This window comes from Anabrus simplex, chromosome 1 (assembly GCF_040414725.1).
Source record: "Anabrus simplex isolate iqAnaSimp1 chromosome 1, ASM4041472v1, whole genome shotgun sequence".
Classification (NCBI taxonomy): domain Eukaryota; kingdom Metazoa; phylum Arthropoda; class Insecta; order Orthoptera; family Tettigoniidae; genus Anabrus; species Anabrus simplex.
The window spans coordinates 985,159,075-985,185,999 of record NC_090265.1 but is presented as its reverse complement, the minus strand read 5'-3'; the positions used below and the strand labels follow the sequence as shown (position 1 = coordinate 985,185,999).

The 26,925-nt window shown below is 38.1% G+C and overlaps 1 protein-coding gene across 4 annotated transcripts in view; it reads right to left on the bottom strand.

The window, feature by feature from the left end:
• REPTOR (repressed by TOR) overlaps window positions 1-26,497 on the bottom strand; it is a 152,583-nt gene extending 126,086 nt beyond the window's left edge. Inside the window, exons 1-4 of one of the 4 annotated variants that reach the window (XM_067136834.2) lie at window positions 26,336-26,497; window positions 26,163-26,219; window positions 24,307-25,562; window positions 11,032-11,130 (exon numbers count right to left, since the gene is read on the bottom strand). In XM_067136834.2, coding sequence (XP_066992935.2) covers window positions 11,032-11,130; window positions 24,307-25,495 — 1,288 coding nt within the window. In that variant the 5' untranslated portion in view covers window positions 25,496-25,562; window positions 26,163-26,219; window positions 26,336-26,497. Of the gene's footprint in view, window positions 1-11,031; window positions 11,131-24,306; window positions 26,067-26,162 lie in introns of all 4 variants that reach the window. The other 3 variants (XM_067136832.2, XM_067136831.2, XM_067136835.2) reach the window with 3 other exon arrangements.
• Between the last annotated feature and the right edge of the window lie 428 nt (window positions 26,498-26,925).

Genomic DNA, 26,925 nt, shown 5'->3' with positions numbered 1-26,925 from the left:
GAAAATGTATGAACCAGGGGAATGGCATGCTAATGAAAAAAGTTTTCTAACTTCATGGCTATTTTCCACCAACATTCAGTCAGGCTATTATACTCGGTACGCAGCAGTAATCCCGTCTATCGGAGTTGAGAGGCAGCATAAGAGACAAATAACATCACAAAAACAATGGTCAATGTAATGTTATTGTTGATCAATGTTATGAGCTATCGATATTGTAGGCCTTCATATTTAGTTTTCTTCCGACTCTGAAATACCACTCATCATAGTCGGTACGGTAAAACTGAATAAAACATAAATGAATGGAAATTGTATTCTCAGTAACTTTTGTTATGTAGTACTTTTCGATAGGACCAAAAAAATAGGTATTTAAAAATTACAATTTAGGCGCCTTCCCCTAAACCACAATTTCATCCAGGGTGAATAAAATTGTTTATAGCTTAGACTGTAGTTACTTATTACCTGACTCTATATACAGATTTTCATTAAATTCTGTTAACCCATTTTTTCGTGGCTCGGCGCAGATATGGACTTGGCAACAAAAATACAAATTCATGAATATCTGTCTTATCATAGCCGGTACAGTAAAAATGTATGAGACATGGTCGGAAATTTAATTCTATACAACTTTGGTTATGTAGTATTTATCGATACAACCCCTAATAATATAAATATTTGAGAATTAAATTTTAGGCCTTCCCCTAAACTACCATTTCATTCAGCGTGAATAAAATGATTTACAGCAGCTCTGAAGATGGTTCTTCATGGTTTCCCATCTTTACACCAGGCAAATGCTGGGGATGTACCTTGCTTAAGGCCACGGCAGCCTCTTCTTGTTCCAGAACCATATCATCTACTTCTATACCTTGACAGAACTGTTTGATATGTTCCTGCCATCTTTCTGCCTGGTTTTCTTTTCCTAGAAGTGGTTTTCCAGCTGTGCTCTTAATATTCATACATATAGTTTTCCATTCTCCAAAGGTTTCCTTGATTTTCTTGTAGACAGTATCAACTTTTCTTACAACAATACAACCTTCAACATCCTTGCACTTCTCTTTCAGCCTATCGTTTACCCTCCTCATTTTTTGCATTTTTCTACTTTCATCGTTCGTCAATTAGGTCTAGTATCTCCTGAGTTATCTATTGATTCTTAGTTGATCTTTCCTTTCTTCCTAACGTTTCTTCCCCATTCTCATTCTTCATGACTGTCCATTCTTCCTCTATAGCAGGGGTTCCCAACCTGGGGGGCGCGCCCCCCTAGGAGGGCGAGGGCTTTATCACGGGGGGCGTGAAGTGATTTCCGAATTGATTTTTTTAAACTCGAATATCACAATTTTCTTAATAAACATTTTTCGAATCTCTCCAAGTGATTGTCGCGCCAAGTAAATCGTTCCAAAGCACTGGTAATTGCCAACTGTCGGCATAAACCTCAGCGGAGCAGCAAGTTTGGAGGTGAAATTAGGAATTTGCTGTGTTCTGAGGAACAAAATGAAGCCTGAGAGCAGGTGCGGGACCAAGACCACTCAACGCACGTTTAATTGCACACTTTGTGGACCTACTTGCGTGAAAGTAAACTATGACCATACGCGACATGTTTCAACTCTTCAACGATGTCGTGGGTAGTTGCTTTCATTTTCCAGTATTACTGTTACATACTGTACAAGGTTTTTCTCATAAACAAAATATATTACATGAAGGAGTTACTCGTATAAATGTCGGTATTATTTCAAACTGATCTAGTAGCGAGAACAGGAGATAAGGCAATAATAGTAGGCTAAATTATAATAATTTATTTAATATAACATGTTAGGCTTTCACTGTGAAATTCTATGTAGGCCTATTGGCATTTTGGGCTACAACTAATTAATGTTTAACCACAGCAATTAATGAAACAGTGACATTTTCTCACGAAAGATCTTAACTGGCAATAAGTTACTACAGTCAGGAGTCGACATTAACTCTGAAGAACAAAGAATATCGGAGTTTCAGAAGCAACAAATGAAGTGGAAGTTCCTCCTTCCCTCTCACTCTGCGGCATATAGACTCGTTTTGTGGGTAGCTCGTCCTTGAATGCTCTGTTCCCACCCCTACACATTCTTATTCTTCCCTTGCAGTCAAATTGGTGAGAGCTACATAGTACAACTCTCCCATCAGAGATGGCGCAGTAATGGCCATGACAACACGTCGCCGATAGACCATCAGTGGCCAGACCCTTCGACTGTTGATTCTGTGCCTCGTATACTTTCGCAGTGGACGTGTCTGCCAAGTTGTTTATTGTGAGTGTTGTGTATGCTTCACTGTAACAGTGCGACTGTGTGAATTGTGTTATTTAATATTGTGACTTTTTAAAAATTGATAACGATATCCAAGAAGAGACTGTACTATGATGACTACATTAAATATGGCTTCACAGTCGTTGAATGGAATACAACAGCCTCAATGCGTAATATGCCACTGTATTCTGAGTAACGATACGATGAGGCCTGTGCATTTGGAGATATATTTAAACACGAATCATTCAGGCTTCAAAGGTAAACCCACCCACAATATTTTTTACAACTAAACTCACTAAAACGTATGAAATGAGATTCATCGGGTACCTTTAACCAAGAAAATGAGAACGCAGTGGAAGCATCATATGAACTAGCTCTTCTGATTATAAGAGACAAAAAATCTCACACAATTGGGGAAACATTAGTAAAGCCATGTATGTTATTAGCCGCAAATATAGTTTTGGGTGAAGGGAGTACGTAGAAATTGTCTAAAATTCCTCTTTCTGATAACACAGTGAAGTGCAGACTTCGAGAACTGTCTGAAGACATTAAAATGCAAACTTTGGAGAAGGTGAAAGCATCTCCAGTGTTTTCAATTCAGTGTGATGAAACAACCGATGTGGCCCATTGTTGTCAACTAATTGTATATTGTCAATTTGTCGACAGTGGAATTTTAAGAGAAGAAATGTTGTTCTCCCAACGTTCTTTACAGACAAGATTGTTTGAAGCCCTTTGTGTTGACCTTCAAGCCGATCTCAAAAAGCTCTCTTTTCCACACAGAGGTTCGCTGGTTATCGAAAGGGAATATGCTGGCTCGGCTGTTTGAATTAAAGTCAGAAGTTGAATTTTTTCTTCTGTATTTAGTGTTTACTGATGCCAATCTTATCGTCTCATTGGCATATCTTTGCGATATTTCTGAAGATTTTAATAGTCTGAACTTTAGGTTCCAAGGCAAAAACTCCAATATTATGCTTACTTATGATGCCATCAGAGCTTTCCTGGAAAAAGTACAGTTATGGAAACGCGGGCTTCACTTGAACAACTTCTCATCCTTTCACCACCTTAATGAAATTTTACCGGAAAATGAACGTGATCGTAATAAACTTAACGTGCAAATTCATTCACATTTGGATTCCCTGGAATAAGAATTCAATTTCTACTTTCCTGATATCTCGTCAGGTGAATGGTCCTGGATGTTAACAAGAAATCCGTTTGCCATTTACATTGAAGCACTGCCAGCACAACAAGAAGAAGCCACAGGTTTGAAGTATGATTCAAAGCTAAACGATGATTACAAAATATTAGGACTGGGCGGCTTTTGGGTAAACTGTCTTGCAGTGTATCCTGAAATAGCCAAAGTAACATTGCGTGTCATTGTCCCATTTTCAACGACATATTTATGCGAGTCAGGATTTTCAACGCTGAGTGTCATAAAAACAAAGCAGCGATGTCGGTTTGATGTTGCAAGTGATCACCGCTGTGCTCTGTCAAATATCAAACCAAACATACCGAAAATTACCAAGAAAAAACACTGTCACTGACATTTGTTGACTAATTTAAGGATTTATTGTAAAAGTGTGTTCTTGGTATTGTGCTAAAATTAAGTTAGTACTGCACCCATTATGCAAGTGAAAAGGGCCCACTATGTCATAGATATAAAGCGCGTACTTCATAATATTTTTTCATAAATAATCGAATAATGGAATAATTCATTATGTAGTGTCATTAGGTTAGGTCTATACCCTCCACGTCAGTTTATCGGAGAGGTTATAGAAGCGACGGGGGGGAGGGGGGCGCGATGACCACCCGTATCCGAAAAGGGGGGGCGTCAGCTGGAAAAGGTTGGGAACCACTGCTCTATAGCATCTCCTTCAGCCTTTTTATTTAGTCCTCGTGCAACATGTTCCTTGAAACAACTTAAAACAATACCTCAAACTCTTTTCTTTCAATTTATCTAGGTCTAATCTGCATCGATTCCTTCCTTTCTTCATTTTATTCAACTTCATATGGCATTTCATAACCAATTAGTTGTGGTCAAGAGTTCATGTCTGCTCCTGGGAAAGTCTTGCAATCCAACACCTGGTTTCTGAATCTCTGCCTAATCTTAACACGTTGTCCGGGTGCGCGCTACTCCATTCTTTCGTGTTTGATTAATTTCGATTAATAAACGGTGGAGAGGATAAAAACACACAAGAATGAAGCAATGTGAGAAAACGTTAATTTACGTAGCCGGTCGCCCGTGCACCAATACGAACCTACGTTAATCAATGTAGCCCGTCATTAATGTGTTAATGCAGTTTAGCAGTTTACTTGATACCTTCCTAGGTCTCCAGGTCTCATCCAATTTTACAGCCATCATTTGTGGTGTTTGAACCAAGTATTAGCAAGGACTGTGTAGGCCAGACACCATATTGCCCAGTGAACAGATAGTTGGCCAGGGAGAAACTGTTTAGAGTGCTGGTAGACTTCAGGGAGAGCCACGTACGCAGTAGAGTAAAAGTAAGTCAAAGGGATATTAGGTTCTTGAACTGAGTGTGATTCGTTAGTGAACGATCACAGGGTTTTCCACACCAGTAGTCAATCAGGTGTTGGAATACAATCATCTATATATATATAAAATAAGAGTTTTGTCTGTACATTGCTCAGAATTTGAAAAGAATGGTATTTCTGTATCGGTCATGTCCACAGTAACCAGGAAATGCACTTTTTACTTTTCCGCAATTTCTGTTGTCTGTCTGTATGTACACGCATCACTAGAAAACGGCCAAAGAGAATTTAATGAAAATCGGTAAGAAAAGTCGGGGAATAAGTCGCCACAATCTAGGCCATAAATCATTTTATTCACGCTGATAGAAATGGTAGTTTAGGGGAAGGCCTAAAATTTAATTTTCAAATATTTGTTTTAGTAGTCCTATATTAATAAAAATTGGTATGCAAAGTCGAGGAATACGTCGCTACAATCTAGCCTATGAATAATTTTATTCACGCTGAGTAAAATGGTAGTTTAGGGGAAGGCCTAAAATTTAATGTTTAAATATTTACGTTATTAATGGTCCTATTTCATTGAAAATTGGTATGCAAAGTCGGAGAATGAGCCAGTACAATTTAAGCTATAAGTAATTTTATTTACGCTGAGTGAAATGGTACTTTAGGGGAAGGCCTAAATATAATTTCAAATATTTATAATATTAGTTGTCATATCGATAAATACTACATAGCCAAAGTTATAGAGATTTAAATTTCCGACCATTTATGTCGTATACATTTTTACCGTACCGGCTATGATAACACAGATATTCATGAATTTGTATTTTTATTGCTAAGTCCATATCAACGCCGAGCCACGAGAAAATGGGTTAACAGAATTTAATGAAAATCTGTATATAAAGTCGGGGAATAAGAAACTACAGTCTAAGCTATAAACAATTTTATTCATCCTGGATGAAATTGTAGTTTAGGGGAAGATGCCTAAAATGTAATTTTTAAATACCAATGTTATTGGTCCTATCGAAAAGTACTATATAAAAAAGTTATAGAGAATACATTTTCCGATCATTTATCTTTTATTCAGTTTTACCGTACCGACAATGATAAGAGTGGTATTTCAGAGTCGGAAGAAAAAGAAATGTGAAGGCCCATAATATCGAAAGTGCATAACATTGATCAACAATGACATTACATTGACAATTGTTTATTGTGATGTTCTTTGTCTCTTATGCGGCCTCTCAACTCCGATAGATGGGATTACTGCTGCATACCGAGTATAACAGCCTGACTGAATACTGGCGGGAAATAGCATGCTATTCCTCTGGTTCATACATTTTCTGATACATCTGGTACGTAACACATTATTATAGTATTTCAGCTATTCGATCCCTACTCTGACGCGCTGTTTTGAATGAGCAGTGTGCATAATTAAGGCAGAGCCTCACTTAGTGGTGGTGGTGGTGGTGGTGGTGGTAGTAGTAGTAGTAGTGGTGGTGGTGGTAGTAGTAGTAGTAGTAGTAGTAGTAGTAGTAGTAGTAGTAGTAGTAGTAGCAGTAGTATGGCCTGGTCTAGAATAACAATTTAGGCTTTTTCCAAATTATAGCATCACAATATTCACTAAATAACTCAAAATTCAACTCTGAAAAGAGCCGTTTCTTAAGAAAGGCTTCTTTCTCTTCACTTTTATTGAATTCTACATTCAATTTATTCCAAACTAGCAGTGAAGAGGGGGTTTCTCTTCTGGTTTGGAGGAAAAGTTTGCCTTCAAGTCAGATAGATTTTTCCGCCGCCAGTGTAGTGAATTGATATTTTCCGACTCATCGGGTACTCCTAGGAAACATTAGTAATTGCGCATAGTTTTCGCCCTGGGAGTCTCCACTATTCGACCCTCTCCCCACCGAAGAAAGACGAAGTGTTCACGGATCACGGCTGTCTGCAGTTTGGTCATTCCAAAAATGTGTGGTGTTTCATTTGAACGAGTATTTCGTAATATGAAAGCATTGCTTTTAATCGCACCATTCCTATTGACATTGACGTCATTGTATGTTCATTTCAGTTGGGAAAACCACTAAGACAGTCTTTCTGAGGATGTAAGAAGGCATAATAATGAAAACATCCCAACCTGATTGTGACTGATGGTATGAAATTTGGTCTACCATTACAGTGAAAATTCCCTCAGTCTTCATTTGAGAAAAGATGTTTGGTGACCTCCCGTCGCGTTTCTAGGGTAATGTTAAGAGCTATACAATTTAAAACAATCTTGCTCACAACGTGTACACTACCTAACCTAGAATTCAGTATACAATGTAGAATTCCGTAGCGAAGCACGGGTACATCAGCTAGTTAGTAATAAATCAGTATTCATTCTTATTGGGAGTATTTCATATCACAGTCGAAGTGACCGGTTCCAGGGACAAGGACTTCAGCGCAGAAGAAAGAAGACTTTAGCAACACAGGGTTCAGCTTCATCCCATAGTTAAGTATTCAACCAGCGAATACATATTCTTGTGATAAATGTAAGAACTCAAAGACTCACAGCAAGATCTAAGAGAAATTTGAAGGTTGAATGGTGTCAGAAATGTATATGTGTATTTGTATATATGTGTAAATAATTTCAAGGGTTTTAGAATATAAGTGTTATGCAAACAAACTTTGCCAATATGACTATACGCTCCCAGTCCTCAGCCTGCCATATTCTTAGGATACGACATCTATTTTTATTTTCATTATTAAACCAACTCCTACACTTTCCATGTTTGAGTTTATATTGATAATTCTGTAGTTGCCTGGCCAAAAATCCTGCTTTTCTTGCCAACGTACTTCACTTATACCAACTACATCTAACTTTAGTCTATCAGTCTCCTTTTTCAGATTCTCTAACTTACCACAATGATTCAAACTTATGACTCCCATGCGAACTTTGTGACCTTGCCGCTCTTCCTGTATGAATGATATACTGATGATGGCTTCTTCCCGGGTAAAATATTCCGAAGAATGTCAGTATCCATCTTCCTGACGATTTCCCTCTATCGTGTTCTCCCCACCCAGAGATCCGAATGCAGGCCTATTTTACCCGGGAAGAAGCCATTATCAGTATATCATTCATACAGGAAGAGCGGCAAGGTCACAAAGCTTGCATGAGAGGTTCCTACAGATATCCAGAGAAAAATATAAATACATACAACCATCTTTATTATTGACTGCTACGCCTTACCAATGTTCAGTCTGCAAGCCTTCATTAACTTCTTTCACAGTTTTTGGAGATGTTGAGGTGCCAGAATTTTGTCCTGCAGGAGCTTTTTTATGTGCCAGCAAGTTAATATGTTAGGAAAAATAATATTCTAAAGTCCGTTCTCAGCCTATAATAACTATCTTTTTACCTTTATTGATTCAATGTAGGATATCGATATATTATTCTTAATAGAAGCAGAAAACAAGCCATTTAGATTTCAGACATGAAAGATCACACCATGAAAAGCCTATAATACAGTACTTTTAATCAATATATTTTGCAATCACAAGTTGTTAAGAAGAAGCTGCTCTTCAAACACAAAAAATTTGCTTTTAAGTATCCATAAAAATATTAAACTGAATAACACACTGGCGGAAAATGTAATCCCGACACCAAGAAGACATTCGTTTGGATGAATGCAATTTAGGATAAGCAACTGTCTATGGAACATGTTTATTTGATTGAAATCCCAACACCAAGAAGAAATTAGTTTGGAGGAAAGCAATTTATGATATGCGACTGTTTAGCCAACACATTTATTTGAATGAAGTTTCCAGGTTACATGTTCAAGTATGCACGAGAAGACGTGTGACATGTTGGCACATTAATAACCGCTGAAGTCGCCACAATTTTGAATGTAAGCATGCAAATCTGAATGCAATGTGTTGTGTTGTACAGTTGCCATATGCCATTTTGTAGGATGAAGTTCTATGCCTGTTGCACTTGGTCAGTGAAATCAGCAATGGTTAATGCTGCTATTGGACGACACTGGATTTGTCGTCCCATAATGTCCCATGCGTGTTCAAGTTTGGTGATCTTGCAGGCCATTGGGTGACAGCAACAGTACGAGGACGAGCATTATTCTGTTATAATACCAATATAATGGTCCGTTATTGGACATTATAAATTTTCCAGCTAACTCATTCTTGGTTGCCTGCGTTTCGCCCTCGTGTGCTAAGTTAGGCTCGTCAGTTGGGACTTAGCACACCACCCAAGACGCAAGGCTAGTGCATACCATGGAGGCCACTGCATAGGCTATTTGAAGCCACCAGCAGTGCCAATGCACTATGAGAGCTATGTCTCATTTCCAAAAATAGATGCCTGCCTGCACACGAGGGCGAAACGCAGGCAACCAAGAATGAGTTAGCTGGAAAATTTATAATGTCCAATAACGGACCATTATATTGGTATTATAAATTTGCTCATTTGGGAAAAATATTTTAGGTTCCCTATGGGAATCAACATCTACATCATTTGATGGCCAGGCAGGCATCTATTTTTGGAAATGAGACATAGCTCTCATAGTGCATTGGCACTGCTGGTGGCTTCAAATAGCCTATGCAGTGGCCTCCACAGTATGCACTAGCCTTGCGTCTTGGGTGGTGTGCTAAGTCCCAACTGACGAGCCTAACTTAGCACACGAGCGCGAAACGCAGGCAACCAAGAATGAGTTAGCTGGAAAATTTATAATGTCCAATAACGGACCATTATATTGGTATTATAAATTTGCTCATTCGGGAAAAATATTTTAGGTTCCCTATGGGAATCAACATCTACATCATTATTCTGTTGGAAAAAACCCTTGAATAATGCGAATGACTGGCAACAATCTGTTCAATCACCAGTCTGACGTACAAATTTGCTGATAAGGTTCTTGGGATAACAATGAGAGTGCTCCTGCTATCAAAGGAAATTGCTTTCCAGACCATAACTCCTGGTGTAAGGCCAGTGGGCCAATGCTGAAGACAACTAGGTTCCAAGCACTCACCTGCCCTCCTCCTTACCAACCTCTACATCCATTACTGGCACCAACACCGAAATGGCTCTCCTCTGACAACAAAGCAGATCTTAACTCCACCTTCCAATGAGCTCTAGCTTGACACCACTAAAGTTGCAGATGCCAGTGATTCGGAGTTAGTGGCACGAATGATATACGACGTCTGGCTCAGAGCTGTGCCTCAAATAATTGATTTGTTACAGTTTGCTGTGTCACTGTGGTGCCAACTGAAGCTCTAAAGGCTGCTGCAGATTGTACTGTAATCCACCACGGCTATGCGGTGAAGACGGTGTCTTCCCTCTCCATAGCAGCCCATGTGCAGACAGACACCTCACCAGATGATGACTAATGCTCATGAAGTGCATGTGTATTTAAAACACACCTGATTGCACAGTCACAGCAGTCATAGTGTCGCTACTAGCACCACTCCTCATAGACTAACGTGCAAATTTGAATAGGGATCATCTTTCAGATGTGCAAACATGCCTCCCGAATTTTGTGTATCTATCACAACTCTTTCCTGGTGTTGGGATTTCATTTTCTGCCAGTGTAATTTGTTTTACAAAAATAGTCAAATTCGAATTTAACAATTCCACTTTTATTGACTAATACAATCTCTCCTAACAGTTATCAACTGCATTCCACTTCTTCAAATTCATCATGCTGAACAGTAAAATATAAGAAAACGTGAAGAGATAATAAGTTAAGCTGTTTTAATTCCTCGGGTAACTTTAAAAGGTTTTATTAAAATAGAACAGTAAAATCATATTATTTCCCAATATTTTAACAGCAAATTACAATTACAGTGAAATGTCAGTGTTACGAATGCACTCGTTTTCTGTGAAGTTGCAATGTATCTCAAATTCTGAAATAATTATAATCTTTCGAATCAATCGCACATGCAGACAATCAAAGGAATTATAAGCTTACTGTCAGCTTCTCTGCGACTCAGTAATTTAATCGTCTAACCACAATTCAATCCTTTGCAACATTTCAGATTTAGTGTAACTCTGTTTTCAAATAAAAGGCAAAAGAAGAGAATTATTATTTATAGCGAGTAGGTCTTTTTATCATTCAAAGCTGTTTACTGAATTGATATTTCACTGTATTAATTTCTATAACACTACCATTAAACAATTTTCGCTCGAATGAAATAGGACTGTTTTCAGAATCACTAAAGAGAAAGCATATTTAATTTTTTTTTTAATTTAATTTAATTTTCAAAAAGAAATTAAATTCTAAAAGTAATGTTATTTATTCCCAACCTGCATCAGAGGAGTAATCTTCGTAATGGTCACTATCATCCTCCGAGTCAAAACCTTCGTCGTGTGACAAATCATGAGATTCAGGGCTTAAAACACCACCTGAAAAAATGGTATAATTGAAAGTAAGTACATCAATAGACCAAACATACTGCATTAGATCACAATATACAATTTTATTAATGCAATAAAACAGGTTTTATTTATAACTCCATGCACTAGAATTTGCACGCCTTAACTGGCTTCAGACAAAGGTATTTAGAACAATTACACTATTTTATCATACCAAACAAAAAGTAAATAACAAAAACATTCATATAACATTCTGCAGAACATTTATTTACACCATATGCACATATTACTAAAAACTTTTAATTAAAAACCAGCAATAAGAATTTAAAACTACCCTAAGCAAAACTGGAATACAGTATATTAAGGGGAAGTGTACCAACATATAAACAAGTATGATCCAAAAAATTTAGGAAGTCACGATCTACTGGTGATGTGCACTAACTTAAACCAGACCTTGTAATTTTATACTGATGAACAACTTGAAAAGCGAGATCATCATCATGATTTCCCATTTCCAGCTAATCGGGTCGGGTTGTGAACATACAACCTCCATCGCTGCCTGTCTCTCCACCACTCTTCTCCTTTTTTTAAGTACAACTTCTGGTTTTCCTCTCCTCTTCTCTATGCACTCCCACATTGAATCTGTCCACTTCTCCCATTCTCATACCACTTTAGCTTTGTTGCTTCTATCCTGTCTTGAAGTTTCAAGATACCTGTCCTATTCCTTACTTCTTCATTTCTAATTCTATCCTTTCTGGTCTTGCCTTCGATACCTCTTAGGAATTTCATCTCCACTGCCTGTACTTTACTCTCCTATCGTTTTGTTATAGTGCACGATCCAGATGCATAGGTAAGTATGGGTTCATAATAGGTTGAATAAAATACTTCCTTATATTTCTTCGGGACATCTTGGTTCTACAAAATACTCCTTACACTCCGGTAGAAGCTGTTTGCTTGTTGTATTATTTTCTCAATTTCCCAAGTACTTGAAACTTTTAACCACTTCCAGAATTTTACCATTCAGTTTTATCTTTCCTCTTCCTTCCCCTTGTCATCACTATTGTTTCACTTTCCTCTGTGCTTACCTTCATCCCAAACTTTTTTTTCCCTCTATTCCATACATCTACTTTTTTTTTTTTTTTTTTTTTCCACTTCTGTTTCATCCTCACCCCATATCACTATATCATCTGCAAACACCATGGCCTTTGTTGCCTGTCTTCCCTCCCAATCTCTGTTTAATGTTCTTTGGAAAGTGAGATTAATCGCTTTCAAATCAACATTAAACCTTGAAATCGAGACAAAATAATTTCAAACTGAGATTAATTCCATCAAATAAAGATTTAACATATTAAAATTGAGAAAAAAATGTGTCTAATCAGCAACTCTTTTGACTGTCAATACCGATGTGATAACAATTCTCACCAAATCATGTAAACATTTGTATTAATATGCTATACATGAAGAAAGGGAAGCAGAAAATATTTAATACCAAATCTATGTCATCTTTAACAATAATGGTGGTTGACAAGGAAAAGTCAAAAAGAAACAATGCATCGATAGGTGAAAAATCAAAACCAATTTGAATGTCATCGTGGTGAAATGAGGATCCAGAGCACATTGAACTTTCGTCATCAGATGATTTATCACATTTTAATTTTTTTACTTTCAAGCATGTTTCTTTTCTTCAATTGGCTCCGTCTGTTGTTTGTTAGGATTCCATCATTACTTGGTTATTTACTACAAAATATTAATATGCAGTATGAAAGTTCAGTATTAGCATTGTTACTTGGTTAATTATTCCAACTTAATACCAATATGCTGTACTAAATTTCAGCAATATTTAGCATTGGAGAGTAAAATGAGATGCACTTTAACAAAATGTGTGGGTATGAATTTTATATACAAAGCTTCCACATACATGAAACATAGAACACTAAGAAAGGCCATCAACCGGGCGAAAATGAACATGACCATATCTCCCATGGCACAATCTAACCTGCCCAACACTTTTAAATGCTACATTGTTATTGCATTCTTGATCTATTATTTGATCACAGTCTCTCACAGCTACAATATCATTTCTTCCCTCTATTTGTACTACATATACATCATTCCTCCTGTTTGCAATAAACAATGTTTCATCTCCATTCTTATCTACAACCACTGCTTTCTCAGCTGCAAATCCTACTTTGAAACCTTTGCTGGTTAACTTACCAACTGATATCAAATTTGCACCCAAGTTTGGTACATACAACACGTCTGTAAATGTAATTGTCCATCCCGTTGATATTTTTACTTTCACCTTGCCCATACCTTTAATATCCACGTTACTGTTATTTCTTATTTCAACATTCCCAGTTACCGGTATATTCGTTGAGCTTGAGCTGTGAGCTTGCATGCATCCAGGAGTTAACTCACAAGACAGTGAGAAGAAAGTTGAAGACAGTTCTTCCACTTGGTCGCTGATCAACATGGCCAATAAAATCAAATGTCTTACTAACACCCAGGAATGCTGAACATAGGTCTCTCTACTCAGCTTTCGCTGTCTGGAGGCAACCCCTGACCAAAAAAATGTTGATGTGAGTTTCAGGTACAGATATAAAGCCTTTCTGATGACAAGAGGATATGCAGCTCCAAAGATGGCTATCAAGGACACATTCTATAACTCTTCTAATGACACAATATGATGATCGGTCTCCAGTTCTTAACATCATCCATAGCACCATCTTTAAAAATGGAAACATTTCAGCTTTCTAAAATTCAGCTGGAACTGTTTTGAGGCAGAGAAGTGCAGTGCCTAAAAGGACAACAATTTAGCAGCTTTAAAGACCTTCAGAACTCTTACATTAATGAGATCTGGACCATGAGCTATGTCAGGTTTCATGTCTGATAAGGCCATATTTACTTACTTCCCTTTCAGATACCTTCGTTTACCCTGCCTTTGGTCATGGTTTAAAGAATTTCCTGGCAAATAGTCTATGGTTCTTGCGACTCATGACTGTATAGGATGCAGAGATGCCCTTTATCTTGACTAGAAATTTCTGTGGTGCTCCTCTATCTGTCAAAAGGAATAGACCAGGAAGCTTGCAACCAGGTTCCCAAGACCTGTCAGCTTACTTTCTCTCTTTCTTTCTTTGACGACAATCCATTTCTCTTCAATTTTTGCTGCAGAACCTTTAGCACAATAGTTTGTAAGACAATGAATGATTTCAGAACATAATACTCCAAAATTAAGTTATTTGCAACTGTCAACACAGTTTGATTCTATAGGCTCCGTGCACTGATGGGGGAAATGCACCGTGGCACTGCGAGTGGCAAACATTACAAGTTAATGCGTTTCACAGTGCACATATCCGCTGTCGTCTCACCGCTTCCTGCCATGGTCGACTAAATAATAAACTGTAGGATTTCAATGCAACAACAATTGGCCACATTATTCTAAACTTGCAGAAAGTGGCCATGTAATAAATTGACAAGAAAAACAGTTTGCAAGAAATAGGAACAGAGCAATAACTGCAAATATTATCAGAAAGAAACACTGGTTCACTAGATATCCTACCATTTCACAACAGAGGCAACATATTTACGTATTAGTAGTGGTGATAACGAGATTAGTGTTCACATACACATTCAACAATGCTTTCTTCAGAAAATATCCTTGGTCTATTTCTAATACGGTATCATGTTAGCGTAGGTTAATGCTGCTAGGGAGGCAGTTAATTTTAAATTTGAATCAATTTTAAACATAAACCCCCTTAACCCCAGGGTATTTAATGCCCTTGAAAGGGCGTTGGCCGCCCAGGGACCGCTGGTCAGCCCAAAGGCCTGCAGATTACGAGGGGCCGTGTGGTCAGCACGACGCATCCTCTAGGCTGTTATTCTGGGCTTTCGAGACCGGGGCCGCCATCTCACCGTCAGATAGCTTCTCAATTCTAATCATGTAGGCTGAGTGGACCTCGAAACAGCCTTCAGGTCGTGAGAAAAATCCCTGACCTATCCGAGAATCGAACCCGGGGCGAGAAGCAGGCATGCTACCCCTATACCACAGGGCCGGCTATTTAAACATAACCATATTTTATAAGGAAGGCCTTGGTAACAATCCTTATTTCATGAAGGTGCATAATTGTTTACATGAAATGTAACCATATTTCAGCTGAAGTTTATGCGTTTTGCTCAGAACATGTCACCTCGCGTACTGAACGACCCTGTGAATGGTCTCAACCTCACATCTCAAACGTAGGGAAAGAACTACAACAGGGGGAAGAGAGTAGAGAAACTTTTTCTGATAAAAAGTCTCAGGCTTGATGTTGAACCTATTGAAATTCCTGATAATGAAACCGCATGTACATAATCAACAATTATGCATGAGAAGAAAAGTTCAGAATCACTTAAAGTTGCCAATAGGTGATTATTTATATTGTGTGTTTGTATATATAATATGATCAAGTCCACCTCTGTAATATAACAGTTGGTGCTACTAGCTGCCTTCCTCGGGGGCCTGGGCTCAAATCCTGACTCTGCCAGAAACTGGTATGTGGTTGAAACAGTGCATGGAGCTCATTTCCATTAGGGTGTGCTTAAAAAGAAATGCACCACCTCGGGCCGAGGACATGAATTTACGGATGTAAAATACAGCATTTCTGCGAGCTGTTGATATTGCGTAATGGAGGCCTATTTGTGTAATTATATTTGTCTACTGCCTTTCCAAATCCATTTTGTTAGGTTGTAATGGAATACTATAAAATTTCACACTTTGGTGTGTAGTACAGTACAGTATATTATTATTATTATTATTATTATTATTATTATTATTATTACAATGGCTATAATGAAGACTATGGCAATACAATACAATGTGTATCTATTATGATGTGTGTGCTCTAAAAAAAAAAAAAAAGATGGCCTACTGTAGCCTGCTTTGCAAATAGGCTTATAACATTGGTATAATATATTTAATTTAATTTCCGGGTTGAACCGTGTTGTAGTTGTCTGCACATCAACCTGGAAATTAAATTAAATAATTCTTCACACCGTGGAAGCTTCACTTCTAAGGTATAATAATGTGTTTCTAATTATTAACCTATTTATAAAATTGTTAAAATGCATGTATAAATCCTGAATTACTTCTTGCGATTTACTGCTATGATCCACCGTCTTTTCAAATGCATTTCATGAGGTCGTGAAGAAAACATTTGTATCACAGTATCTATTAATGCAGCCAACAAGATTATAGTTCTGTCCGAACGTTATGACATTAAAAAATAATCACCTGAAGACAGCATTGTAAAATAATAACACTACTACTATTACTACTACTACTACTACTACTACTAAATTTATTTATTGGGTTCCGCTTTCGCGTTATACCCAGCCAGTAGTCGTTTTATCGAGTAAAGACAAAACTATAAAGGATGATATATTAATTGTAATGGTGGGGGGAAGATAAGAAATTAGCTGAAAAACATACGTAGGTGTCATGTATCATGTCACATACAAAACAATACAAAACTTGGGATAGAGAATGTACAGGGAGACAAGGTTCTACTCTTCACGCCAGTGTGATCCATCACAGCGGCTATCAACATCACAAACATGACCGGATCAACACATAGGGAGAGTGGTCTCAGATTCTAATATGGCTTTAGACAAAAACATAGAAAGCGATTCAGCGATAGAAGGCCACTGTAAAATGATTGAATATATGTATGTAAAAAACACACATATTCCAGCTTCTTATGGTCAGCTGCTGATGAAGGTGCCCTTAAGTAGTTCTCATAATTTCACCCACAGCAGCACACTGCTCTATGCACCGAGCCTATAAGCTCTACACAAGACTGAGTACAATTAAATTGTTTTCACAGAAGACATTAGATACTAGAATCAATAATAGATGTTGCTGTTGTCGTCTGAGTCATCAGTCCATAGACTAGGACGATGCAGCTCTCCATGCCACCAAATCCAGTGCTAATCTTTTCATTTCTACATAAGTACTACATCCTACATCTCCTATAATCAGCTTATTATATTCATACCTTGCTCTACCCCTACCGTTCTTACCGCCAACACTTTCTCAAAACTCTAATTAACAAGTCCTGGGTGTCTTAAGATGGGTCCTATCATTCTATCTCTTCCTTTTGTCAAATTTAGCCAAATCGATCTCCCCTCACCAATTCGATCCAGTATCTCTTCATTTGTGATTCGATCTGCCCATCTCACCTTCAACATTCTTCTGTAACACCACATTTAATTTCAAAAGCTTCTATTCTCTTTCTTTCTGAGCTAGTTGTTCTCCATGTTTCACTTCCATGCAATGCCACACTCCAGAAAAAAAGTCTTCAAAAACATTTTTTCTAATTCCTATATCAATGTTTGAAGAGAGTCGATTTATTTTCTTAAGAAATGCCCTCCTTGCTTGTGCTAGTCAGCATTTTATGTCCTCCTTACTTCTGCCAATGTTAGTTATTTTACTAACCAAGTAACAATATTCATCTACTTCCTTTAAGACTCCATTTCCTAACCTAATATTTCCTGCATCATCTGACTTCGACTGCACTCCATTACTTTTGCTGTGGCCTTATTTATTTTCATCTTGTATTCCTTCCCCTAGACTCTGCCCATTCAGCAATTTCTCCAGATCTTCTGTAGTCTTGGATAAAATAACAATATCATAGGCAAATCTCACAGCTTTGATTTCCCCTCATTGGATTGAGATTCCCTCTCCAAATTCATCTGATTTCCTTTACAGCCTGTTCCATATAAACATGGAGGGCGGGGGGCAAATCACAGCCTTGTCTCTCACTCCACTCCTTTCTGGATTGCTGCCCTTTTTTTAAAGTCCTCGATTCTTATCACTGCAGACAGATTTTTATACAGATTGTAGTTAATTCTTTCTCAGTATTTTCTGTAAATTTTGCACGAGAAACCAAACCAATGATGAAGTAGTTTTCACACTTGTCAGCACTGGCTTTCTTGAAAATAGATGTAAGTGTATATTTCATTAATACACAGCCCATTTCTAAAAATTTGCAGTCCAGTTGGTAGCGATGGAATAAGGTTCTCTCGGCATGACATTAGAGCAAAAGATAAATAATGGAAATCATACCTCATATTACCTGTAGAGGAGAGATGCGAGACTATGAATGCCAGGGACACACACATCACCTAAAGAAGAATACTTACTTTTATAACCTAATAAAATTAACCACGAGTCATCCTCGGTATTTTCTGCAGCTACTTCCACTGCCATTGGGGGAATTTTATACAATATGACATCACCCAGAAAGAAACAAGAGCTAGATTTTGTCACCAACTACCGCACACAAAAAAAATTATTCTAAACAATGTGAACGAATGGCTGACATGAAACATGAGCCCTCACAACGAGATGCCCACTCTCTTCGACAGATTCTCTGCTGACACCCCCGACGTGTGAGACCTATGGTTTTTGATAGTAGCCAACATGTGCACAGACCAATGGTTGCCATGCAACAACTACTGTGAAGAATCCTTGTTCAATCAGACCCAATACATTATAAAAATGTTGCCTGGACCAAAAGTCCTTGAACCTGGACTGACAAAACTTGTGTGAACAAACACAAAACTAAACTGAATGAATTTTCCATTGGGTCTTGGGAATCAACCCGAGAGGAGTCCGTGTGACTCTGGGCAAACGAGAGTGAAATGCGCAATATATTGAATTCAACAAGAGAATCCAGCTAGCCTCTTTCACTCTAACTCCAACATGTAACCTACAAGAGGTGCCCCCTGTTAAGCCGAGCAACCCAATGGAAGGTAGGGAACCAATCCCAACGGGAAACTGTGTCGGTGAGCCGATCAGTGTTGGTGGACTTCAAGGTGGTCAACAGCTTCAATGGCAGTTGAGGACTGCGAATCCCAACGGCAGAGATGGTGGAGGAACTACCTTGGGAATACAACTCCACACGTCTGATCCCGCAACAGGCGATGTTGTGGTCAGCATCTGTACCCAGATCAGGGTCGGCTGTTTTGATACGCTCCAGATCTTATCAATCTGGTTCTAATTGTGGTGAGACCTTTGGGTTCCACCCCCATGCGAATAATTTCACACAAGCTACCATGGTGGGAAAAGGAAAATTGGAAACTACCACAGCCGGCACAATCCGGGGCCAGAAAGAGTCGGGTCTAAACAGGGCATCGGATTCTGGGGGCCCTGTATCATCATGCTGTCATGCCTCACTCCGCAAGCTGAGAACGAAGAAGAAACACTTCTTTGGCCCCTTCAATGTCAACACCCTCCTTATGATTGGGAAACAAATGGAACTGGTTAAAGTACTAGAAGAATATCAAATTAAGCTGCTGGCTGTCCAAGAAACAAGGTTTATTTCAGATGAAGGGGCCATGATAGGCAATTATAGAATATTGAAAATATTACCTGCAATCAGGGAAAAGAAGCCAGGTAAGAAGTATCTAGTTTGAAAACTTCGGCCTGTTTGACCAATGTAAGAGGCGCCACATCGTATGCATGCGAGTCTGTAAATGCCTGAGCCTGTGTAAAAGTTGTTGTTTGAATTGATTGTGTTGTGATTGAAGAATAATTAATTAAAGGGCGAAACATGTCCCTATAATTTTATTCATTTAATTTCTTAATTAAAATCTCTACTTATGTATTGAATAGGTGGAATAATTAAATTTTAATATTTATTTGACTTCATTGTACATTTCAATACGAACCAAAATATGAGAATTATACCATATGGAGATGTCGAGAGAACTACGAAATTTAAGTACCTTGGTGAACTTCTAACCCCCAATGGTAATGAAGCAATGAAGGAAAGAACTAGGGAGATGGAATTGGCTTTTAAATTGAATCAGGAAACTTACAAATTCAAATCTCTCTCTTTCGAGGCAAAACTGAAACACTACAGCACAGTAGTTACACCAGCATGTCTCTATGCAGTGGAGACACTTTCTAAGATAGAAGACCCTTAATTGAGAAAAAAGAAAGTTCCTCAGGAACATCTTAGGACCACAGAAAGTCGCTGGAGAATTTACCTTCCATCTGAGGTTCAACAAGGAAGTGCATGAGAGGATTGAGAAGAAAACCACCAAAATGAGAAACAGACTGACATTTCATGGACGTTTGAAGAGAATGAGCTCAGAGAGACTGGTATATATATTAATTATTCTTCAAGAAAAATGGAAAACTCATCCCCGCTGGTTGAACGAAGTGCATAAAGATCTTAACGAAGGAGGTATCATGCCCAAAGGGATTCAAAATAGAAATATCTTCAGACAGAAAGTTGCTGAACTGAGGGATAATCCAGAGAAAGAACCTGCTAAACCACGGAACATCTCGGTGGAAGAATGGCAAAGGTTAAAGAACCTTTGGAGAGAAAGCTTAAAAAGATTTAGGTTCGACTCATGCGCTTTTGGTGATCCATTTCTTACAAGTTGCTTTACGTCGCACCGACACAGACAGGTCTTATGGCGATGATGGAATAGGAAAGGGCCAGGAGTGGAATGGAAGCGGTCATGGCCATAATTAAGGTCATTTGCCTGGTGGGAAAATGGGAAACCACAGAAAACGATCTTCAGGGCTGCAGACAGCGGAGTTCGAACCCATTTTCTCCCAAATACTGGATCCATTTCTAGAGGACCTACAGAAGACCTTATTTGTCCAGCATTGATCCTGCTTATAACTTCCTACACTGTCCAAGACTTCTAGTAATATCTCATATTGAACTGCTAGACAAACCAACCCAGTTTGCACAATCTGTCAAGGACTGACTCATCATCTTACAGCTGAAGAAGCTGATAACAAATAGCTCCTGAAAACCTGTTTGAACCATACACATCACCTATTTCCACCGTTCTAAACTTTTCCATAAACACCTAAGCTTTTGAGTACACAGCTTAGAAATATGACTGTTCTTCATCAACAATAAGTCACAATTCTTTAATTCAGGAAAACTGATATTAAATTACCTGATAATCCCAGTTTACCAGGGGTAGTGTTTGATCCTTTTCCAAAATCTGTACAGATATTCAAGAAGAGAATAAACAGCAACAGAGAAAATAAATGAAGTGTTAGAGGGCATTCGACCAGTGCAGGTTATTGTAAATAAAAAAATGTGTGTGAATAAATTAATTCCATCCCCTGGTCTAAGGAGTTTGGACAGCCAAAGTAGGGGACTGCCTGTAGGGGTGAAGTACAGTGGGGACTTCGAGGGCCCTGGGACCGCTACGGTAACTGTGAAGGCCCTTCAGGAACTCTGAAAAGTGGTGGCAAAAGGGGCTCTGGTTAAGACGCAGCAGGTCGTTATGCTACTTAGGATCCAGAACGGTAAAAAAAAAAAAAATGTAATTATAAATCTTATACCAGTTGTATAGTATCATTTGAAGTAATTCCACATACTGTATATCAGTTGACTATATTTGTAAGTAGTACAGGAGATATTATAAGCAGAATTTTGTAAACAATATAAATTTATTAAGGATGAGCTGTGTGTTTAATAGAAAACATTGTTAGCGTAAATTGCATAATATTGTATTATAGGAAAATTTTCTTCTCTTGTTAATTTAATATTTAGTGCTTGACAGTAATGTATTTTAGTGTACCATTTGCCACCGAGGTAAACACCTCATTTGCAAATAAAGAGATTTTGATTTGATTTGATAACGATCTCCAATTTGTAAATAATCAAAAATAAAATGAAAAGACCAGGTGAAACAAAAATTCCAATATGTAATTTACAATTGTATATATTTTACATGCTAGTATAATTACCCAACGCAGAAATTTTTCTGATATGGATTCAGAGAGCTGAGCCTTTGCTTATGGCATCATACGCAACCATTAACCCGGCTCAACACACAGACAGATGTCAAATATGATAGTGATAGGATCATCCAGATGAGACTAAGTGTTGGTAATGCACATCATACTCTTCTGCAACTATGCACCGCAGACAGGATGTACCACAGAAGAGCAAGAGCAATTCCTTATCGAACTTGAGGAACAAATAACGGAGGATAACACAATCATTATGGATGATCTGAATGCCCAAGTTGGTAAAGAAAGACTAGGCTGTTAAAATATTGTTGGCCCCCATGGCTACGGTAACAGAAACTCTGAATTAAAATATTGTTGGCCCCCATGGCTACGGTAACAGAAACTCTGAAGCAGAGAACCTGATTGATTTCTGTGTGTGAAATAATTTAATCATACAGAACACAGGGACAGCCGTAAAATAACGAGATACAGATGACACGATATGAATTAGAAATTGAACATCTAGCACAGGAATACTGGAAAAAGAAACTGGCTGATCCAGGAAGAAAGGGAAAAGTGCTGGGATGACTTTACTAGAAGGATAGAGGAAGACTATCAAGAAAATGGACACTGAACCAAACGCCCTGATATTTGCTGATGATGTGCTTTTATGGGGAGAGACAGAAGCTGAAGTTCAGAAGAAACTTTACGAATGGAACAATACATTCAACAATTTTGGACTGAAGATGAGCAAAACAAAGACAGTGATAATGACCATCAACATGGAAGGAACAAGCTCAAATATATTTCTGGAAGGAGCAAAAATCAAATCAGCTTCCCACCTCAAATACCTCGGAAGCACAATCTCGATAGACAACACTGTTAGGCAGGAAATACTCAGGACACAGAAAGCATCAAACTTCTACAGTCAAGTCAGAAATCTTCTCTGGGACTGCAATATACCAAAAAAGAGCAAAAACAATTGTGTACCACACTCACTTCTTACCAATCTAGGCCTAAACGTACGGTTTAGAGACATGTACCTAACTAAACAAAGACCTCAGTAGAATCCAAGCAACTGAAATGAGATTCATTAGAACCATGAACCAAATTACCAGAAAGGGCATGATCAGAAATAAAGTGAATAGGAAAGTAGTTGGTATTGAGGTTCCTATTATCAGTATCATAAAGAAACGCAGACTTCAGTGGTATAGGAACATAATAAGAATGAACAGGGAAAGACCTGTAGAAAATATGTTGACCTTAATCTCATAGGAAGAAGACCACAGGGAAGACCAAGAAAATGCTGGATAGAGACTGTACGATCAGATGTGGAGAAGAGAGGACACAAATGGGAGGATGTACTGGAACAGAAGATGTATGAATACAAAAGGAGATGGCGAGCGCTTGTACACCACATCTGGGGAAACTGGAGTTGGGAAATGATGATGATTCAGAGCTGAATCGAATAAAGTATGAGAAGGCTTCTAAAAAAGTGCTATCAATAAAGCAATTTCCTTGGGCAAATAAAACATCTGATTATCTATATTAATTAGTTATGCCTCTGCAGGTAGAAAAGTTAGGTATCTTGGCCATCTCTTACACCTCACCACAGTAGTAATGCATCAATGGGAACAGAGCTTAAGAGTACATAATAATAATAATAATAATAATAATAATAATAATAATAATAATAATAATAATAATAATATAGTAAATAATCTAAACACTAATATATTATACTTTTCTAACTCAGTCATTCACTCATTCAGTCACACAAATGAGTCAGCTGCATTCACCAGGTAGTCTCAGCAAGCAGTCTTAGTATAGGCCTACCATATCAGACCCATAAGAACAAAATTACATAGATTTGTACTGAAGAACCTTTTTTTAAATCCATACAAATATTATTAGGCTGCTGTTGTTATTGTTATTATTATTTATATAAATATTAAATGACAAGCTTGAAATTTTACATCTCTTCAGTCCACAGAAACAACAGGCTGCTAGATGTTAGGCAGATTTAAACAATAATAATAATCATCATCATAATCATCATCATCATCATCATCGCAAAAGCAATGTATCAGCCATGCCTTATCACATTTGACAAATCACACAATCAAAATAATATTACGCTATCTCTTCTCACTGGAACACAGAAATGTCCAAAAAACGGCTATCCTAAGGAGAAGTTTATTCTTCTCAAACCACTTGACTAAGTACAATAATCACAATGCAACCAAATTAGGACAAAGGCAACAACACAATACCAGTAATATAACATTTAGAAATTTTTTTAATTTTTTTATTTTCAACTGTACTGAAGAGAAGTGGAAATTAACCCATTTTAAATTACCAATACATGCAGAAACTAGCACCAAAAATATAGATAGGTAGCTGTTGTTATAGAATAAGGCTTATTTCTCTTAAAATATAAAATAAGAGAGCCATACCTGTGGAGAGAGATGAAGTAGATCCAGCTTCAGCTAATGACCCTGTAGACAGAAGGTGTTGCCGTGGTTCTCGACGCTGCCAAATCTGTTCCAGGCCTAGGTGAGTAGGAGCAGAGGAAGAAAGCCTTGAACCAGCTGCAGTAATACTATTCCTCCCAACCCGACCAGGACTGTGAATTATGTCTCGACTTGGACTGCCAGATAAAGAACCAACTGGGCTTGCACGACCTGGCACAGACTGACCCAATAACTTGCGGTCTGGAGAAGTTGATAAAGAGTCCTTTCGCGAGACCAGTTCATGAAGTGGTTCTTTCTTTAACAATAGTTCATGCAGGGTGCTATGTTTCTGCTGTAGAGGACTTGCAGCAAGAGGAGGAGGAGTCACAGACGAAGCAGCTGAGTGCAGCAAGAGTGAAGAACTTGAACTGTTGCAACTTGTAGGGGAGAGGGCATCGGGACCAGTTATAGCACCACTGCTATCTGTTCTTCCACCCATGAACACATCCATTGGGCTAGAAGGAACACTAGAAGATACTGCATATGTATCCTTATAGAAACCGAGGCCAGCTGGAGGAAATGAGGAGGGAACAGCATTGTTCAAAACTTGGTTGTTGTTGTTATTATTTGAAACATTACAGTTTATGTTAGTGATCTGAACTAGAGGAGCCATTGTACTGCTAGACAGTTTTCCTTGAGAAATAATTGAAGGTACACTGATATAATAACTATTTTCTTCAGGTAACAATAAATCATCAAAATTTAAATCTTCAAGCAAGTTTTCGTCATTTGCATTCAGCTCTGCCAAAGTTGGACCTTGGATCAGATCAGCTTTATCAACTTGGAAAATGTCATCGTCATCCATCCGAAAAGTATCAGTCCGATTGATTTCAACGTCCGTAATTTCTCTCGATCCCCATAATGATGAACCATTCAAAGTCTGATACAATCCTCCCGATCCCTGAAAACCAGAAGACATAACAGCGCCAACTTCCTGAGATGTTGATGGTGATGAAGATGTCTCAAAAAAATCCAGTCCAAAGTCTCTCAGTTCTGACAGATCTATCATTTTCCTCGGGGGAATCGGCACACTTGCCGACATACAGTTAGTGGTATCCATCAGTACAGGTTCTTGCTTCACTGAAAAGCTAGGATCCATGAAAAAATCGCCGGAATAATCAGGATCTGCCATTTCTTATAAACTGATTCCCTTATCCTCCTATGCAGTAATTGCAACGTGTTGACAACATCTGAAAATCCTGTAACATTCAGGCAAATGCAACTGTGTTTTACACTGTGGGTACGAGCTGAACCACAACAAACAATTGCATCATCTTTGAACACACTGTTTACTATAAGAAAGATGCTGATAAAACATGAGCACGTGCATTGGTTAAAATGCCAACCATTGTCCTTGGACCTATTAATAACCTTGGCAAGGAAATTGGAAGTAGCACTTCAATTCCCACAACAGTGAAATGATTTTATTATGTTCAAGCTTTCCCTTTTTTGAATGGTGTTATTACGAACAACATATGTTGCACGGCACAGAATCACATACAATACACAATACTTCCAAGCATGTTTCCGTTTCTTACAACCCCTCCACGCAATGCTCGCAGAATATGAGTAAACAGAGAATCAATGTTTTGTTATGATTGCACAACATCATGAGCAGTGGTAGTAATGGTAAACAAGACCACCTAAAGCAGCTCCACGAATATCACCACTCCTATAGTAGTCTGCAACCACCTCTACACGCACTGTCAAATGACAGTCATAAGTAAGTTAACTATTTAACAATATAATGTGACAAGCAAAGGAATATTTCGACGTTTAAGCACTAAGCAGTAACTTACCACAGACAGCTGAAAACACAGTGCGGAACTAGTTTCCCGCGCTAATCACACTTCACACTGAAACAACACGACCATGACTTTCAGAATCATCAAACACCTACGAAAACATGCGTTATATCAGGGTAAAAGAACACGACACTATTATTTATGTCTTTCACTTATCAAAGCTATACTTTTAAATTAGTGTAAAGAAATTAAATAGCACGATCTCCTCTTCTGAAGATGAGTAAACACACAAATATGCAATGTTATGTTAGCCTACTCAGCAGTAGAAATTGCTCAAAGGTCACATGAACACGATCAATTGACTCACAGATCCACCAATAGCAGCCACGACAACTAATTATCCACCAATAGCAACGTTTGTTATGATCTGTCGTCCCTCCTCTGCAGGAAGCGACGTAAAGGAGAAACTAGAATGTATCTGATGCTTCTTTCCTTATTTTTCACATTGATTAAGTCAATTACGATCACTTCTAATACAAAATTCACTGTTTAATCGATTCATATTTTATTGCTAATCACAAGCAACACTTATTTTTATTACCTATGCGCTGTAGAAATCGCGGGTTCAAAATAAACGAATGTGCTACTAGGCTGGACATCAGAAGTTCCGAATTACTCGAACTATCTATTGACGTCATACGAACGTCAGAGAAGAACGGCCTTCCCGGCCACGTGAATTTGTTAAGAATGTCTACAAGGAAAATTAGCAACCCAGAGAAACCTGTATGTCATATTTGGGATAATTGAATTCCATTTC